The sequence below is a fragment of the Petromyzon marinus genome, chromosome 36 (genome assembly GCF_048934315.1).
Source record: "Petromyzon marinus isolate PM22_M1 ecotype Great Lakes invasive population chromosome 36, UKy_Petmar_22M1.pri1.0, whole genome shotgun sequence".
In the NCBI taxonomy this organism is placed as follows: Eukaryota; Metazoa; Chordata; class Hyperoartia; order Petromyzontiformes; family Petromyzontidae; genus Petromyzon; species Petromyzon marinus.
Window position 1 is genome coordinate 10,027,076 of NC_133702.1, and position 19,073 is coordinate 10,046,148.

The 19,073-nt window shown below is 51.9% G+C and overlaps 1 protein-coding gene across 1 annotated transcript in view; it reads right to left on the reverse strand.

The window, feature by feature from the left end:
- LOC116949305 (calcium-dependent secretion activator 1-like) overlaps nt 1-19,073 on the reverse strand; it is a 120,806-nt gene that overhangs the window by 50,041 nt on the left and 51,692 nt on the right. Inside the window, exons 5-11 of the mRNA XM_076072105.1 lie at nt 17,812-18,051; nt 14,477-14,598; nt 12,927-13,038; nt 12,305-12,444; nt 4,840-4,906; nt 3,456-3,564; nt 2,018-2,227 (exon numbers count right to left, since the gene is read on the reverse strand). Of these exons, the coding sequence (XP_075928220.1) occupies nt 2,018-2,227; nt 3,456-3,564; nt 4,840-4,906; nt 12,305-12,444; nt 12,927-13,038; nt 14,477-14,598; nt 17,812-18,051 (1,000 nt within the window). The remainder of the gene's footprint in view (nt 1-2,017; nt 2,228-3,455; nt 3,565-4,839; nt 4,907-12,304; nt 12,445-12,926; nt 13,039-14,476; nt 14,599-17,811; nt 18,052-19,073) is intronic.

The following is a 19,073-nucleotide window of genomic DNA, read 5'->3' on the forward strand; positions in this document are numbered from 1 at the left end:
TCTTTTATTTCCCGCTAAACTTTACGGCCTCTCAGCACTTCGCGTCACAATGTACAGCAAAGAATATATATTTTAAAAAACACCACACACAAATAAAAATAAAATCTATAACAACAAAGCGCAGATAAAGGGTGATGACTTTCCCTACTTCTTTTGACAGCGAGAAATGTATCGATTTTACTCCCTTTATCTGCTCTGGCCTAATGTTGCAGGGGCGCGTTATTTATTTATAATATATATAGAAGACATATCTGGACGAAGGAATAAATAAATAAATATCCAGACAAACAACGACGCCCCTGACAACAACAACAACAAAATAAATAAAAAGGAATCGCGGAATGGCCGCGAGGCGGCGAGGGGGTTGCGAGCGGCTTCGCCTTTTGTACCCTCAAATCGATAATTATTATTACCGACGCGCGATGCCGGCTGGCCAGGGCTCATACGCGGGCAGTGGCGGCTGGAGCTGTCGCGACGGGGGGGGGGGTGTCTTTTTTTTTGTTAAACGCCCTTAGGGGGCAGATTCCAGGGTAAAGGGCTTTTACGAGAGGTGCGTGTGTGTGTGTCCGTGTCAGCGCGGGTTGCCTGCGTCCTCCGACATTTAACGTGACAGCCGCGCACGGGACTCGTGGGCCTCGTACCTCTCCCCCCCTCACACCACTCATCCTCCGCCCCCACAAACTCGGCGAACGCCGCTAAATGGCCTTCATCATTCAGCTCACGTCAGTTTTTCTCTCTCTCTCTCGCTCTCTCTCTCTCCCGCTCTCTCTCTTCCCGGCGGTAATTGTTTCGTGGAGTAGTTCGCCTTTCTCTCGCGGGTCGGGAGTAGCGCGGTTTGATTTTGTTTGTTCGTTTTCTGGAGCAGTGGGGAGAAAACGAGAGCGCCCCTGTGGCCGCGGCGTGAGAGGCATGGGGACGGTGGGGGCTTGCGAGGACCTACGTGCGCACGTGTGTGTGTACACGCGTGCGTGTGTGTACACACGCGCGTGTGTGTACACGCGCGCGTGTGTGTACACGCGCGCGTGCGTGTGTGTGTACACGCGCGCGTGCGTGTGTGTACACGCGCGCGTGCGTGTGTGTACACGTGCGCGTGCGTGTGTGTACACGCGCGCGTGTGTGTGTACACGCGCGTGTGTGTGTGTGTACACGCGCGTGTGTGTGTGTGTGCACACGCGCGTGTGCGTGTGTGTGTACACGCGCGTGTGTGTGTGTGTACACGCGCGCGTGTGTGTGTGTGTACACGCGTGTGTGTGTGTGTACACGCGCGTGTGTGTGTGTGTGTACACGCGCGTGTGTGGGGAGCGGCCGTGTCGTGGTTAGCGCGCTGCGCTATGAACCCGGCTCTCGGCCAACACCGGCGACGATTATTTGAACCGGTCCTGGGCCTCCCCTAGGTCGACTCAGCCTCAAATGAGTACCTGGTGTGTAAACATCGCCACGAGGGAGACAAAGGCGGCCGGGCGTGGTCCTAGCTGCACTACCCCTTTGTGCACTTCGGCAGTATGAATAGGTGCTCACTAATAGCACTTGTCCCAAAAGTCCGTTGAAGGTTATACAAATGGAATCTTCATCCTTTTTTGTGCTTTTGAATAAGTGAGCATGTGTGCGAGGTTGAATGCGTGTGTGTTTGGTGCGTGTGAGAATGTGCGAGCGAGCGTAGTAAGCACACAATCCCACAGATCCAGCACTCACTAATTCACTCTGGTCACTCGCTCAACTAGAGGTCAGTTCCCCTCATTATTTCTCTTCCATCGCTGCCACGAAGGTTACAGTTCCCGTGCACTTCACCAATTAATTTCTCCACACACGATGAGGACAAACGTAAGCTGGCAGGCACAGGTGCCGAGTCACCTTGCGACGCACAGGGACAGCTGCCAGTGGGGGAGAGCTGGGGAGGGGGGGACGGGGGTGCTGCCCCTTCAAAAGTTTTTGACGCAAGTCGCTGATCGCGTACAAGGAGCGGGTTTACAGGAGGCCGGCGCTGCATCCAGTCACCGCGTCGTCGTTCTCTACTCACAGAACTGGGAGATGGGCGCGTCGATCTGGGGGCCCCCGCCCTTGGCGTTGAGCTTCTGCACCTGCGTGGGCGGCACGGGTTTGTGCGTCTGCCCCGTGGCGCGGTACATGGCCTGCACCCACAGGATGCGGTCCTGCTCGTCGGCGCTCGCAAACGTCACCAGGTCGCCCTCCTTCACCGCGTTGAAGAAGGCGCGCCCGCCCTCCAGACCTGCTCGCCGCGCACGCAGCAGCAACAGATATCAGCGCAGTAGCAGCGCCGCAGTAGCAGCGCAGCGGAAGTGCACAAGCAGCACAGCACAAGCGCAGCACACCAGAATAACAAGAGCACAGCAACAAAAGCAGCAGCAGCAGAGAAGCAGCAGAGAAGCAGCACAGCAGCAAAGAAGCAGCAACGCAGCAACAAAAAAACAACAACACAGCAGAACAGCAGTGCACAGCAGCAGAACAGCAGTGTCAAATGTCGGGGCTCAGTGATCACGGGAGGAAATAACGGTCGGGGTTGTGACCAGGGCTTAGCGTTGAGCGATGAGTTAATGCTATTCGGCAGCACCAGGGCTTAGGGAAGATCTACGGCGAGCTTACTTCGGCCGTGTCAGAGAACATGCATTCCCCCTTGGAACCAGGGCTTCATTCCGGCTAGGCTTAACCAGGTCGGTGAGCCGGTAAAATATTTCTACATCTGGCTCACCACATCCAGTATGCCTCTCGCTCTGGCTGTGGCTACAACTCACGTGCCACCTACTGCCATCCACAATCCACCCGCAAAACATTCAGTGATAAATTAAGCCCTGACTTATGGGGGATGGGGCAGGGAATTAGGGTTGAGTGATGAGCTAATATAATTCAGACACCAGTGTTAAACCAATAGTTCAGTTGTCAGTGTCACAGAATAAGTATCCCACGCATATTTTTCTAGAGGAAATAATGTGTTTTCCCAGAGTAACCAATATTCCTGAGCATCTGTTCCACTTTGTAATATTTGAATCGTGGCTTTGTGGTTTGAGGCACGAGTTATTGACAGGTGGCAGTAGGCCTAGGGGGAATTCTGCCACGTGGTCAAATGGCCAGCATACTGGACTTGCAAAACAATGGGAGCACGTTTCTTAAATCTCTCCACCGCCTCTGTCCACCCAGCAGTATAAATGGGTTCACCACAGTTAGTGGATCGGCGGCTCGCGTACGGTGGTCCTGTGTGTTGGGGTAAAGTGTTGGTATGCCCCCCACTCCCAACAACTGCTCACCGTGGAAGCGTAGACCGCGAGACAGATCCCCCTCGATTGGAGGGCCCTCCCGCCAGTCATGGCCTGAGCAAACTATTTCAGGGCTCCACCTTTGCCATTTGTCTATTTCTACCGGTTGCTACCAGGCCCCGGTGCCAGGAGGGGGGGGGGTGACCGGTGCGTGTGCGGGGAAATCCGCGGCACCGCGGTCCTTACCGGGGTGCGGGTCCGTGTAGTCCACCGTGTAGCCGTCCAGCTGCAGTAGCTCCTGCGGTTCAGTCTTCTTCTCGCGGTAGCTGCACATCGCAAACGTGTACTGGCTCACCTGCGTGGGCATGGGGACGGGCGGGAGGGGGGGATGCACATGCTCTAACCGCTGCTGGATGAAGGCCACCCCCCAAACAAACCCCCTACTCCCTCCACGAGATGTTAAATCCCTCGCCTGGTATGCAGGAGGTCGTGGGATCGATCTCGACCCCGACTCCTTTGTATATTTGGAGTTTGCATGTTCTCCACGCGGTCGCGCAGATTTTTCTCTGGGTCCTCCCAGTTTTGCCCTCCACATTTACAATCAATATCCCTTCAGAGTATTTGGCTGCGATAAATTTCCACGCCATAAGCCACTGGGTTGAGCTATCATTTGTGGCCAGGTCGCTTCTGAAAAAGAGGTATATAGCTCAGTGGGCCTTACATGGTTAGAAAAAAATATATATAACAATTCTGCGAGCCAAATTCCTGCCGGCCCTGCTCTCCGAACACAGCCCATGATGGCGAAGACGGTGACGACGCCCAAAAACATTTAGGTGAAAAGCGTCGTGACGCTACACGTATGGCCCTCGTGTCCAATCCACTGCTGGATGAGGGCCTCCTCCTGACGCTGTGTGGATCGTGGTGGGGGGGGGGCGGTTATTCGACCTATACGACGCCATGCTGGTCAGTGCAGATTGGTCAAGGCGGGCAGCATAGATATTTTAGCGTAGAAATACAGTAGAGTGTAGTCCTGTAACAGTGAAGTTAAGATTTGATCTATTAAAATTAAGACCACGTGTGGCCATCCTTCTGCCTGTCGTGTACCACCTCCCCTATTAGCCCCATCAACGCACCTCCGATTAGCACGCTTGTCTGCGTATGGTGCGAAAGAAGTTCAACATACATACAACTGTCTCTGTACGCCTACCAGCACATACAGTCCTCAAAATAATGACATAATTGACACATGACATTGCAATTACATTTGCACGTGATTAACACCGAAGACGTTTAGCCGACGCTTCAAAAGATTAAAACCAATTAACCTCTATTCGTCAACTGTATCATGTACCCCCATAAAGATGTCACGGGCACCCCGAGGGCTAAGTGGACCACCGGTTGGGAAGCATTGAAATAGATCCAAGATGAGGAGTTAGAGGAGGGAGGAGTGGGGGGTGGAGGGAGGGGAGGAAGAGAAGGAGGGAGGTAGGTGGAGTAGGAGGCAGGAGGGACCAGGGAGAAGGAGGAAATGTATGTGTGTATGTTGAACTTCTTTCGCACCGTACGTAGCCAACCGTGCTACTTGGAGTAACGTGCGAGAGAGCGATGTTCTCCAGGTGCCGTGTGTTACCTGCACGAGCACAAAGTACCGCTTCTTCCAGCGTTTCCAAACGTTCTTGCCGACGGCCCACAGGTACCTGGGAAGGGGTGGGGGGGGGGGGACATAGCACGGCATTTAACGGCGATGTTAAAAACACAGCGAGCCGGGAGGTGGCCGAGAGGTCCGGGAGGTGCTCGACATGGTTTAGAGACGCAAAGTCGGCACTGCTGAAATCCTGGGTTCGAATCCAGGTGTCAGCTGCTGGATATTCTCAAGGGTTCCAAGTCGAAATGATTTTCTGCTCCATGACAACTAACTAACTATACAACCAAACTTATTATTTTACTTGGTAAGGGCCCACTGAGCTATATAGCTCGTTTTCAGAAAGAACCTGGCCACAAATGACAACCCAAAGAAATGGCTTATCGCGTGGCAATGTATAGCAGCCAAATGCTCTAAACGCGTGATGTTGATTCTCAATGTCGAGGGAAAAACCGGAGGACCCGGAGAAAAATCCACACGATCACGGGGAGAACATGCAAAGGTGTCAGGGTCGGGATCGAACCCACAACCTCCTGTCTACTAGGCGAGGTAGTTAACATCTCGCCATCGTGGCACCCTGAGCCATAGATAGATTTTCGCATTCCCATGGTGGGAGGTGAGTCTATCCCTAAGACGACTGTTGAATTCCCCACCAAGTGGTACCTATTTTCACAACCCCAAAAAGCACGATGGGCTGATTCAACCCCCAACCCTGATTCGAACTGGCAACCTTCCGATTGCGAGCTGTTCGCTCCACCGCTGGAGCCACCTGGCAGATCTCATGTGGAGTCAGTCGATCTCAGCCCAGTAAACTCTGGCGGTGCAAATAAAATGACACCAAATGTGGTTGTTCAATTCATTTGGATAAAATCGCAGCAATGTTGGTTTACATTGCCATGCAACAAACATATCCGTAGCAAGGCACTGCGCCTGGTGTGGATTGGGAGGCAACTAAAGGAAGCTCGGTAGTAGCTCTGTAGCGTCACCTTCTCAGGGCCGTTGTCTATTGCGTGGAATAAAAATTGAGTTCGACCGTCGTGCGACGAACATGGTCCCAATGACGCACACAAGGTGCCCCCCCACCACTTGTGGAGACAGGGAGCCCCCCGTTGATGAAGCGATTTCAGCAGGAATTCTGAGACGTCACTTCGGGGTTCTAGTTTCTGACAAGGTTGTGTACCGCTCACTGTTCAAGAGTCGAAACTGGAAACTCCTTCCTTTCCTGACGTGGTGCCTACGGCAACACTTGGAACAAAAAAAACCACACTAAATACAGAAAAAAATATCTTTAAACATAAAACCATAAATCGAGATGCCATGAACAACGCGTCTGGATCAGGCCTCGTCCCGGTCGGCAATGTGGAGCATAATTCCGCACTCGGGACACCACATCCAGTATTGCTTTTCCTATGGACCATGGCTACTGCTACTAACCACGTGCTACCCTGCTCCAGTCCACCGGTGAACTGAAAAATGCTTTAAATAAAAGGTCATGGCGCAAGATTGAAACCTGAACGTTAAAGTGTCCAGAGCTAATTCTTGAATTAAGCCGTGACCCACAAAAAGTATCAAATCGTCGCACTGCGGTGGAGAGAGGGCGAGCAGTGAACAGTCAGGTTCCTAATAAGTCACTCACGAGGCCGTTACTTACACAATTCTCCGATCAAAATGGTTCCACTAATCCCACTTAAAAATTCATTCTCACCCACCCCACCCACTTACCCCACCACCAGGCACACCCAGCAGGAGAGCTGTGTGGCTTCCACATCCTCGAGGCAATGGCTCCCTCCCACAATTCACCACTGCCCCCTGCTGCTTCGACAATTACAGCGGCAGAGGCCCGTCCTCATCCCACCAGCGTCAACGATGCAAGACGGCTCTTCCCGACTGCCCACCGCCCGCCCCCCACCACCATGTCAAAACCGGTCCTGAGCTTTGCTCGTACTGAATCAATGCTGCCGAATGTTTTATTTCCAGCACGGCAGCAGACCGCAGGGTTGACGGGTTGTGTAAGAACGAGTTTTATTGCGTAAATGTGGAGACATGATCCGCTTCTCCGTAGCGTTAACACCGTATCGTCATACATTACCGATGTTCGTCACAGTGGGTCGCTGGCTCAGGCAATCTTTGCTCAGTGGCAGATTTGCTCCCCTTTTGGCTGCTGCTCCCACTGTCTGCAATCCCCCTCTCTCTCACCATCCTGCACAGTCTTTCGAGTGATGTCTCCGATTTTTAACCCCGATCGATGTTTTTCGCTGTCTCAGTGGAAAATGCAACAGGCTCTGACCGGAGCGGAAATAAAAATGCATCCAAGTACAAAACCACGATAACAAAAATAAATATCCTCCCTTCCACAACTCCTAACACCACTCTGCCAAGGAAAGCCGCCGCGAGTTGGCAGGCTTTAGCACAGGATAGGAATTCCAGGGCCCGCATTTGGCCCAAGAATTCAGAAATCTGAGATGGCTCTGCGTCTAACGGGCGGCGTCAATGAGAAACTCGACTCCAGAACTCCAAGCCATGGGGCACATTGTTTGATCTACGCCAACTCCGCGGTCGCATATCTTGTGACCAGCAACACCGGGCGATATTCTGTTCTTACATCACGTAGAGTGGGGGAAGCAACGGGGCAGACCCATGCCATTGGTTCGAGCGTTTCCCTTTCTGTGGGCACCCGAGGAGCGGGGATGGGGGGGGGGAATTGGGGCAATCTCCAACCCTCCCCAACCTTGAGACCACAAAATTGGTATTTTATCGATACGTAACGGATACAATACATAGATTTTTGTTTTTTGTTATTGAATGTAGGGCCCTAAATTTCGATTTAAAGCTTTCGTGACTGCAAGGATGAATCTTCTTTGGTTCTTTCGGTAAAGTCACGTAGAATGATAATAAAATAATAAAATAAACTAAGACAATAAAATTCTCACGACGTTTCGGCCGACAGTTTTGTTACTTCACTTGAAGAGGGCTACTTGTGTTGTGGCCGAAACGTCGTGAGAATTTTGTTGTCTTATTATTTTATTCTCATTCTACGTGACTTTACCGAAAGAACCAAAGAAGACGTAGGGCCCTATTTTAAAAGATTGGCATTTTGGGAATGCCCCGCCCCCCACCACCACCACTCTGCCCCCTCCGCCCTGCCCCCCCACCCTCCCCATTGCTTATTGGGAAGTTTCTCGATCCGCCTTTGCAAAGTGGATTACAAACACTGCAACATCCGACTCACTGGGGGACTAAGGTGTACGCAACCACCGGTAGAAAATGTCAAATCCACCACCGTGCACCAATAAGGTCACTGGACACTCATCGATCGTAAGCTACTTTAATCGCCTGGGCCAAGGCTTTGCGGTGCTTTGGAAGCGAGGTTCGGAATATAATACTGAGTACAGGTCTGGTTTGTGAACATCCTGGCAGTCGTTCAGGTCGGATATGCGACGCTCGGATAGCCGATGTAACGTCGTCCACGCAGCACATTCGCAATAACACATCACACGCACGGGGATGTACCTAGATAAAGTTATTGGACCATCGATGGGATGATGACAAAGATCGCCCGGTATAGAGCACACAGGGCCGTTGGGGCAATTGCTGCTGTTAGCGAGCACCTAATAAGAGGCCACAGCAACACTCAGAGGCGTGGTATGCCCAAAGCTTTTGTGCCGATTTTCTTGCACACCCGCAAGCATGTTCTCTTTGAAGGCCGAATTGACCTAGGGGAGAGACCCAGGGCCAGTTGTGATGTTTGGCACCGATGCTAGGCTATGAGTGGCAGTTAATTGAAATCCAGTCCGCCCGCCGGGGTTCGCAGCGCAGTGCGTGCGCTCAGCACGGCGCCAGCGCTCCCCACCCACCCACACACCCCCAGCGTAAAACGCCGGCCCTGCAGTTCCCATCTGCTCCACTAGAGGGCAGCACAAGGCTGGACCCATTCCCCCAGTAGTGGGGACGACACGAGCCTCCCACCACCATGCGAACGTCCGACAAGTGACGCGGGTGGGAAGACAAGGCGGACGGTATCGGGTGAGTGGTCAGTGACACTGCGCTACGAACGCGGCGACCCGAGTTCGATTCCCGCTCACGGCCACCAACACTGGTGACGATGATCTGAACCGGTGCTGGGCCTCCCCTAGGTCGACTCGGCCTTAAACGAGCAAGCCTGGTGCGGTGTGTAAAGGCGGCCCCCCGCAGCGGCCACGCCACTCCCGCGTGCCCCGTTAGGCGCTTAGATCTTCGTCGTTCTCCTCCACTGGAGGCCGCGAGTGCAAACAGCATTGGTCCTTGAATGGAATCGCGAACCCGAATCGCTACAATTCATTGAACGGCGAGGTGAGAAAGTGGGGGTGGTGGTGATGGGATTCACCACATCCGAGAGTGAGGGTGCACATGAATAAGTGATGTCAACCGACAGATAACCACACCACGGTGTGTAGCTCACAGTCCCACATCAATGTTGAGATTGCACTGACCCATCAAGATTACCCCCCCCCCCCCACTGATTCGCCCCAGCCTACATATCACTCCCCTCCGCACACTCTCCTACCTCTCCAATATCGTCTCGCTACACTCTGCTCCAGCGACCAAGGCTTTCTGTCAATTGGGAGGTCCGAATATTTTACTCTGTTGCCCCAAAACAGTCTTGAACTCATTTCCTCCCCAGCCATCCATGCAATCAACTCCCTGCCCACCACCTCAAGACCCCCCCCCCCCTCTCTTTCTCCTCTCTACCTGTGATCAACTCCCCCTCTCTCTGTAAAATAAATATTCCCACCGTTCCTGTTCAGCGTCTTGAGATTTAGACACGGCTGTGTAAATCCGCACTGCTGTATATCCGGACACAAGCAACGTAAGCCGAGGACGCGTGACGCAGGCCGTACCAACGCCATTTGAAAAGCCAAAAATTAAGACGGTAAAACACGGACGTTTCGATATTAGCTGTCACGCACCTAATAGGACCGTCAGAAATATATACGGAGGGCCTCTCAATATTCCCCCGCGGGTTTCCTTGCGGCTCTGCCGCGGTCTACGGTTTTGTTATTTTGTTAAAATTCCATTAGAAACCGAGCCATGTGCTCTCAGAAAACAAAAACCAAAATCACCCCATCTATTTCGGACCCGCTGCTGCTGCTGCCGCCCGGGGCTCGTTCCATCACGGGGGGGTGGGAACCGACAACCTCGCCACAGCCGCCTCCCGCCACCCCCACCAACTTCCACAAGGCAGCAGGCACCCAGCATCATCATTTAATATCTGTGGTGCCTTTCTCGCTTACTGAACTCCCTGCTGGTGCCCCCCTCCCTCGCTTGTGAAACTCCCTGGTGCCCCCCCCCTCCACTGCTTGTGTTACTCCCTACTGCTGCCCCCCTCCACTGATTGTGGAACTCCCTACTGGTGCCCCCGCTCCCCGCTGGTGGAACTTCCTACTGTTGGCGATCAGGCTCTCTGCAAGTGCTGACATGTCTTATGCCTCGACTAAAACACAAACCTTTAAAAAAAAAGCCTTCTCATGAGCTTTGTTCATCTCTGGCTTTCATTTTACCACGCGGTTTCTTTTAAAATTATATTTGTCCTTTTCCCACATGGCACCTTGAGACATTGTGAAAGGGGCCTTACAAGAGCAAATTATATGTATACTCCCATGCAGTCCATACCGATGCTCCCCCACTACGTTACGTTTACGACCCACCCCGACTGAGCATCTGCGAAAACGAGCTTCATAGCTCAACGGATTTCTCCAGGATAAATAGAGATTCTGATTCGGCCGTTGACTCGGGTCAGTATAATGCCGTGAAGTAATTTCCTTTGTTTAATTGTTCAGCCACGTTCGGACTATTTCTGAGACATTCATGAGACATTCCTGAGACATTCCTTATCCATTCCTGATCCATTCCCGAGCCATTCCAGTCATATGCCGATCCATTCCCGATCCATTCCTCGCTCAATTCTGGGATCAGCACAAGTCCACTTTCCCGGCAGTCGTGGACGCACTCGTCAGATTGTGCGCATCTGCAAGAGCGAGCTCACGCCGTGTGCCCCTCTTCTCCAGACAACCGTCTTCCCGGATTTCAAATCACTGCTTTCTAATTCGTTTAAAAATATATATATAATAAATTTCCGCGAACCTCGGCACGAGGCGTCTTCGGGCAGCTCGGGAGCCGCTGAATTATTAATGGAATACTTTGTCTGGTAACTAAACACCCACGGTGACATTGCAGAGCCGGTGCGGCGAGTCGGGAGAGAGGTGAGGTTGTCCAAACCCACGCCCCTCAACCACCTGCACCAGCTGCGACTGGTTTACGGAGGCGCGGCCCCGGCACGGGGAAAGCTGCTGGACTTGTTGCAGCTCATATTTGTTCGATTCTCCCGTAGCGGGAAAACGACTAATATCGTGTCCAGCGATATTATCAATTTTCATCATCATCAATCATCGTCGTCGTCATCAGCCAGGGTTTGTCCACCCACCGCCGCAGTAAACCCTTTGGGAGGAATTCCCCCCCCCCCACCACCCTCTGCCCCCTCCACCCCTCCCAGATCTCAAACTCACTTTAATGGTCAACAGTGAAAGCAACACATCCCCGGGTAGCTCCTCCATCGCGTGGGCGCTGCCATCGCCGGAGAAGCCGCACTCCTTCACCTTTGTCTGGTGGGTGCCGACGCTAATGACGTTCGTCATCATCATCCATAATCAATCCACTGATGGATGAAGGCCGACCCCAAGCCGTCACCATCTCCCACGCTCTTGCGATGGATGTAACAATCCATCGAGCTCATAATCATTAGCTCCTGACGGTCATCTGACTCAACCACCTCAATGTAAAAATTATAGTTGTTGGTCTACAGCAACATTGGCCATACGAAAAAGAACATCGCCCGCCGATTTCACTGCTCCACCGCCCTAATCTGACGTGTTTCACTCCTTTGGTTGCCTCTTCTTCATTGGACTCGATCTTAGGCCATCATCCCACCTTGTGTTCTTTCCAAGTCCGTTGATTCTTTGTAACCAGTGAATATTGCCTCTCACTTGCGTATATTGCCTCTCACTTGCGTATATTCTCTTGTCCAATCTCCCCCCCCCCCCCCACCATGCAGGATGCAGGAGTGGTAACTAGAGAAAGTTGACCCCAGTGTAACAAAAGAGGGGAACCACATTGGCAGCAGAGGTCATGAACGTGGAAACAGCAGGGCGAAGACTGGCAGGCAGGATTGGTCATAGGTGCGGTTCCAAGTGATGAAGCAGAATGTGAAGGACTGTGGAGTGGATGTGGAGATGATGCCCCAGGGCAGGAAGAGGACCAAGATGGCAGCAGACCCCACACGAGTGGCACGATTCGAGGAAGAAGAAGAAGACCACGTTGGGAGTCGACAATTATTTACCCATTGTGCTTTGCGATAAGCAAGGTGACAGGTTACCTACCTGTGTAGCAGTATTAGGGGGTGATTTATCACGGGACTTACCCACAATGCTTCATGTTCTGAGGCTTGTCCATACGGGCCGCAAGCCTGATCTTGATGTCCTGGTCAGGGCTGTTTTTGGGGACGGCCATCTTGTGCCAGTCAGCTGACTTGGGGCTGGTAGGCGTCGGGGTGAGCAGGACCTGTGAGCAGATGGGATCACAGAGCTCACCAAACTCACCACCACGCACCAGACGGCTCACCATGTACAACTACGCTCCCCAAACTCACCACGTGGCGTACGGTGTGGAGAGTGTAGCCTGTGGAGCATCGTGTGTGTGTGTGATGTGTGGCAAGCGGTGAGCTGTGTGGCAAGCTGTGGTGTGAAGCAGTAGCGCAGTGGTTAGCGCTCTGCGCTACGAACCCGGCGGCCCGAGTTCGATTCCCACTCATGACCAAAGTGCCGAATATTTGAACCGGTTATGGGCCTCAACTAGGTCGACTCAGCCTTGAATAAGTACCTGGTGTATTTGGTGTATAAAGGCGGCCGGGCATGATGCTGGCCACCCGCCCACCTGCCGCCTCTTGCGCCGTGTCAGGCGCTTGCTTACGGCACCGTCTGTTGGTTATCGACGAGCTCGGTGTTGCGAGGGTGGAGTGGCGAGCGTCGTTTCGAGACCGATACCTTGCCGAGCTCCTTGTCCTCGAGCGCCAGCACCTTGGTGCTCTCGGTGAAGAGCTTCACCTTGACAACGGGCAGCGGGTGCGTTGTCGTGAAGTCCCCCTGAGTGCCCCAGCTGTGGCGAGGAAGGACAGGGAATGGGGTGGGGGGACAATGCGACGGGGAGAGCGAAAATGAAATAAAATGAAATAAAATGTGAAAACGCGCTTGTCGTGCGTTTCGCTACGACGACGGCGCGCGGGAAACTGCCGGCGAAGCTGGAAGGCGAGCTGGGCCATGAGCTGGTGCCAGCAACTGCTCAAGCTCTGCAGTTCGCTACATATTAAGATGCTTTTAGCCCATCAATGAGTGTTCATACGTGTGGCAGAACACCAGAGCACCCGGAGGAAACCGACATGTGCCGGGCAGGGGCGATGCAACACTTGATCCCCGGATAGATGGAAATCCACTTGCTGTACTGCCTCCTCCTGGCAAGCCAGGGTATGGCACCTCGACGCCCATGGGAAGAACGTTCAGAGTATTTGACTTTTGTGATGAGCCACTTCGTTTGTGGCCAGGTGGCGTCTGAAAAAGAGCTACGCATGCTCAGTGGGCCTTGCACGTGGTAAAATAAAATAAAAGTTTCGTTGTGCAACATTCGTGCTGTCTCCTAACCCTCGCTGCCTCCACAGCGCTGGATTACAGGAGTTTGTAGTCAATGCTTCTGTCCCATGTCACCCACACACGTCACGCAGTCCCTCATCCTCACCCTGACCCTCACACTGCCCCAGCAGCACAAGTACAAAGATAGAGACAACGAAACCCCCCATCCCCCCCCTCGTCCCCCGAATAGCCTACACCTCACAGGCTACTCATTGTTTTTTTCGGTAAAGTCACGTATGTAGAAATACAATCAAATTATATTAAAATAAATCACGACGTTTCGACCGCAACACAAGCGATCATCATCAGGTGTAAAAAAACAAATAGCGAGGGAGCACATAGGGTGACATCAACGCAACACATAGAGAGCATTAAACTGCGTGCTCTCTATGTGTTGCGTTGATGTCACCCTATGTGCTCCTTCGCTATTTGTTTTTTACACCTGATGATGATCGCTTGTGTTGCGGTCGAAACGTCGTGATTTATTTTAATATAATTTGATTGTATTTCTATATACGTGATTTTACCGAAAACACCGATGAGTAATTTACGCAGTCACGAAAGCTTTAATTCTATATTAACCTCACAGGCTGTTTCGGGGCGAGTGCTGCTAAGCGAACGCACACACGGGTGGCGCCAATGGCCACAGACGGAGCGTCTGAGCCTCGTGTCGGAGCGTCTCAGCCTCGTGTCGGAGCGTCTCAGCCTCGTGTCGGAGCGTCTCAGCCTCGTGTCGGAGCGTCTCAGCCTCGTGTCGGAGCGTCTCAGCCTCGTGTCGGAGCGTCTCAGCCTCGTGTCGGAGCGTCTCAGCTTCGTGTCGGAGCGTCTCAGCTTCGTGTCGGAGCGTCTCAGCCTCGTGTCGGAGCGTCTCAGCCTCGTGTCGGCGCGTCTCTGCTTCGGTGATTGCGCACCGTGGCTTGGACGCTTCGGCCTGGTCGGTCTGAAGTTTGGCGCCGCCCTCCACCTCCATGGTGCAGTAGACAATACGGTTCGGAGCCAGCGCCTTCAGCCCGGCCACCTCATGGATGACAATCTACAGCCGCACAACGACGAACAGCCAAACGGCTATAGATCCACGCGACCAAGCATCCGCACGAACCCGGCAACCAAATAACTGCGCAAAGCCACGCATCCATGCCACCAAGCGATCGCACGGTCACACAACTGAACATTGACACAACCAAATATCTGCACAAATGCATGTAAAAAAAGAACAATAACTGCAAAACCACACAACTGCAAGACCATGTTACTGAAAAAAACCCAGCACAATCCCAGAATCGCAGAACCACAAAAAACACATGGCTGCACAACCGCAGAGGAGAGTAAAAGTGCCCAAGCGACAGCACAAAATGCTACTACACACCGCACTAGCGGCTGCCACAACACACACACACACTCTGTCAAACCAGACCGCGCAACTACACAGCATGCTACAACACACCCACACACGTCACACCACTTGGCAACAAGGAACAAAACAGAAGGTCACAAACGTGAAAACACTTCACAACCACGAAATGACAAGAAATTATAATACACACAATGCAAGATTCCAAACCACATTGCACAACACAACACTTCAGACGAACGCGAGTGGTGCAGTATGGTTGCTATGCCACCCACCCCCAGCCCCGACCCCCCTGCCCCTGTCAAATTCCCCCGTCTCTTCGTAGCCCAATGCCTGCGCTGGGCACCGGTTCAATTCCAGCACCTGCAACCTAGAGAGCTACAACAATGGATCTATGGTCCTGTATGCAAATCCGTGGGCGTCTGTGTAATCTATGGATCTCTATGCATGTCAATGGTGACCATGTTATGGGCCATAAACTCGCCACACTTCAGAAACCTGGAAATCGCAACTTGGCCTATGTAAGGCTTTGGATTTCTATCGGAGTGTGGATCACTATCCGAGTCTACGACAGTGGTGTAGCGTGATCGACAAATAATGTATTAAATGCACATTCCCCTCCTCTCCAACCCACCTCTTTATTAAACAATAGCTATTCAAACTAAACTATTTTTTATTTCATACAGTGAAGCCCACTGAGCTATATAGCTCTTTTTCAGACATGACCTGTCTACAAATGACAGCTCAACGAGTGGCTTATCACGTGGACATTTATAGCATCTAAATAGTCAAAGCGCATGTCTAAATGTGGAGGGATAAACTGGAGGACCTGGAGAAAAATCCACACAACCAAGGGGAGAGAGACATGCAAAACACAAATATACAGGCGTCTGGTTCGGGATCGAACCCACGACCTCCTTCCTATATACCAGGCGAGGTAGTTTCTCATCATCACCATCATCACGGCGGTGAGATGTTGAGACACACAAACTGCAAATATACAGCAGACGTAAGGGTCGGGATGGAACCCACGACCTTCTGTATACCAGGCGAGGTAGTTAAAATATCCTAGCCACCGTGGTGCCCTCTGCCACCCCCGTCTCCTCCTCGTAGCCCGGCACCTGGGCTCCTCCGGCCCGTGGGAGGACAGCGAGTTGTTGCAACGCCTGCACACTCGATTGTTCGACCACCGCACAACTCCATGCACCACGTCGCACTTCCTCACTGGACTCGATCCGGCTCCTCCCTCCCAAGCTGCAGGTCTAATTCCCGCTGCTTCCAAACCCTCATGACGTAAATACAAATTCCAAATTATGTGGACCCCCGATTTTACGCATGCTGCGATTAGCCGGGTCTCGTATTTACCGAGATCACCTTCCCTGGCTGCTCCCACGCATGCCGCAGTCTGCCCAACCCACTTATCAATTACGCCGTCCCAGATTATCCGACAGATTATCTCATCTCCAATCACCCCACGGCGAAACCATGGGCAGCGGTGGTTTAGCGTGGCTGGCACGAGGCCTGGTGCAAGGATTGCAATGCCCCCACTGCCTCCACTGGGCCCCTTCCGCCCCATGCGGCACCGGTGCAGTTACACCGCCTGCACACCCGAGAGCTAAGCCACTAAGGTGCATCACATACTGGCTGTCCAATTCCGTTCTTTTTGCAGGAGTTGCCAACTTTGCAAAGACCGACAGGCAGGGAAAAAAATGTCCTTCCAATAATACATTCCGATTAGTGAACGAAGATAATAGTTCACATTTTCTCAAAAATGTTTCCCGATCTCAGTTGTTGGGGACTCCTGAGAGCGTCAAGCCGCCAGAAAAGAAGCTCAACATTCCTGCTTGATGGACCATCTCAACTTCTTTGGTTCTTTCGGTAAAGTCAAGTAGAATGAGAATAAAATAATAAATTGATAAAATAAAATAACTCAATAAAATTCTCACGACGTAAAATAAAATAACACAATAAAATTCTCATGACGTGAGAACACAATAAAATTCTTACGACGTGAGAATTTTATTGTGTTATTTTATTTTATCAATTTATTATTTTATTCTCATTCTACGTGACTTTACCGAAAGAACCAAAGAAGATGAATCCTTGCAGTCACGAAAGCTTTAAATCGAAACTTAACCGCCTCTACGGGGAGGGATTCCACACAACCTTAAGATCATTCAACAGACTCCGGGATAAGAAGGCTAAACTAATCGAGTCTCTCACCTAGACAGTCTCGTCCCTTCACTTGATGAAGGCCGCTTGTGTTGTGGCCGAAACGTCGTGGGAATTTTATTGTGTTATTTTATTTTATCAATTTATTATTTTATTCTCATTCTACGTGACTTTACCGAAAGAACCAAAGAAGATGAATCCTTGCAGTCACGAAAGCTTTAAATCGAAATGGGACCATCTCAAGTTGCCAAAAAATGTTGCGGCGTGATATACAATACCCCATATGGCACGTGATGAACTCACACAGGCTCCTTCACACACACCCAGAATCCGCTCACAGAATCTGCGTAAAGCCCTCGTCCCGGAAAGCCACTGGATTTGTCGCCTGTCGCTTTGAGAGATAAATTGTTCACTCGGGATCTCGCGACAACAAGTGACGAAGTTGGTAACACTGATGACGGTTCGTGCAGTAGGCTGGTGCAGTGGTAACACTGGCACCTTTCTGCGTGGATTGTGTATGTTCTCCCCCTGTTCTCCAGGCAATTCAAACATTTCCTCCCCATAGCTAAAATAAACATACGTCACCTGGTGTTGGCCAAATAGCACCCTTCTGATCGAGAGTCTTCAGACTCCGCACGGCTCTCCCGGTTAATGAAGAAATTGTCATTAAACCGTCATCAAGACGCCAGCACGTGCCAACAGTGAGCGCATATGACCTCTGACCTCGAGGTTAAAGGTGAGGACAACGTCGGACTTGGACAGCGTGTTCTCAGCCTCGTCGCCGCCCAGCTCCAGGAAGGCCGAGTTCTGCGAGCGTTTCATCTTCTGCATCTTGGGGTCAGGCCCGCCGCGCGCCACTGGCTGGCTCTCCAGGTTCGCCATCAGCTGGTTGACGGCCGCGCGCAGCTCCTCCACGTACATGGCCTCCATCTCGCGCTGCACCAGCCGCGGGAACCGGCGCTCCTGCGCACGCATGCACGCACATGGATAAGACGGGGCGGTGATGCGGCCCAGCTGGAATTGGGGCGAGGTGTTATCTCCCTCGCCTAGTATGGAGGAGGTCATGGGTTCTATCCCGACCCTGACGCCGGCTGTATATTTAGAGTTGGCATGTCTCTCTTCCCGTGGCCATGTGGATTTTTCTCCAAGTCCTCCAGTTTTTCCCTCCACATGTAAAAAGCATGCGTCGAGAGTATTTACCTGCTATACATTTCCACCTTATAAACCACTTCGTTGAGCTATCATTTGTGGCCAGATCGCTCAGCGAGCCTTACCTGAAAAAAAAAATAGTTTCATTTAGTTTAGTTACTTTAGTATTCCCCTGCTCGTTGCAGATGTTCGTGGTTCGAAGCCGGCAGGCCGCCCTAGTTATTACTACTTCAAAGTGGCATCGTTCAAAACGAGAAGGCCATTGTGTGCCCGGCGTCAGGGTTCAAATTTGCCAAATTAGAAAATGATCCGCAAACTACTTAATTTGGATTAAACATATTAATGATCGCCCCCCCCCCCCATACTGGCAAATTAATGCCCACTTGCAGGCCAGCTGCTGAGTCACCTTGTGCTGGACAGGAGATAGATGCCACTGGGGGTGTCCTTTCAAATGTTTGAAATGAGATGTGAGATGCAATTCTATCAACAGGGCACTATCAACAACAATATTAGTGAGTAGCACCGATGAAGTCCGGCATGGCACATGAGGGGGTGGTTGGCCAGCACCACGCCCAGCTGCCTTCACCTCCCCAGTAGTGATGTGTTTATACACCGCACAAAGTAATAATTTAAGGCTGAGTGAACCTAGGGGGGGGGCAGGACTGATTCAGATACTCATCACTGGTATTGGCCAAGAGCAGGAATCTAACTCGGGTCACCAGATTCATAGCACAGCGCGCTGACCGCTGCACTATCCCTCCCCACACACACACATCCATACACATCCGTACACACACAACAATACATATCCACATACACACACAACAACTGTCCCG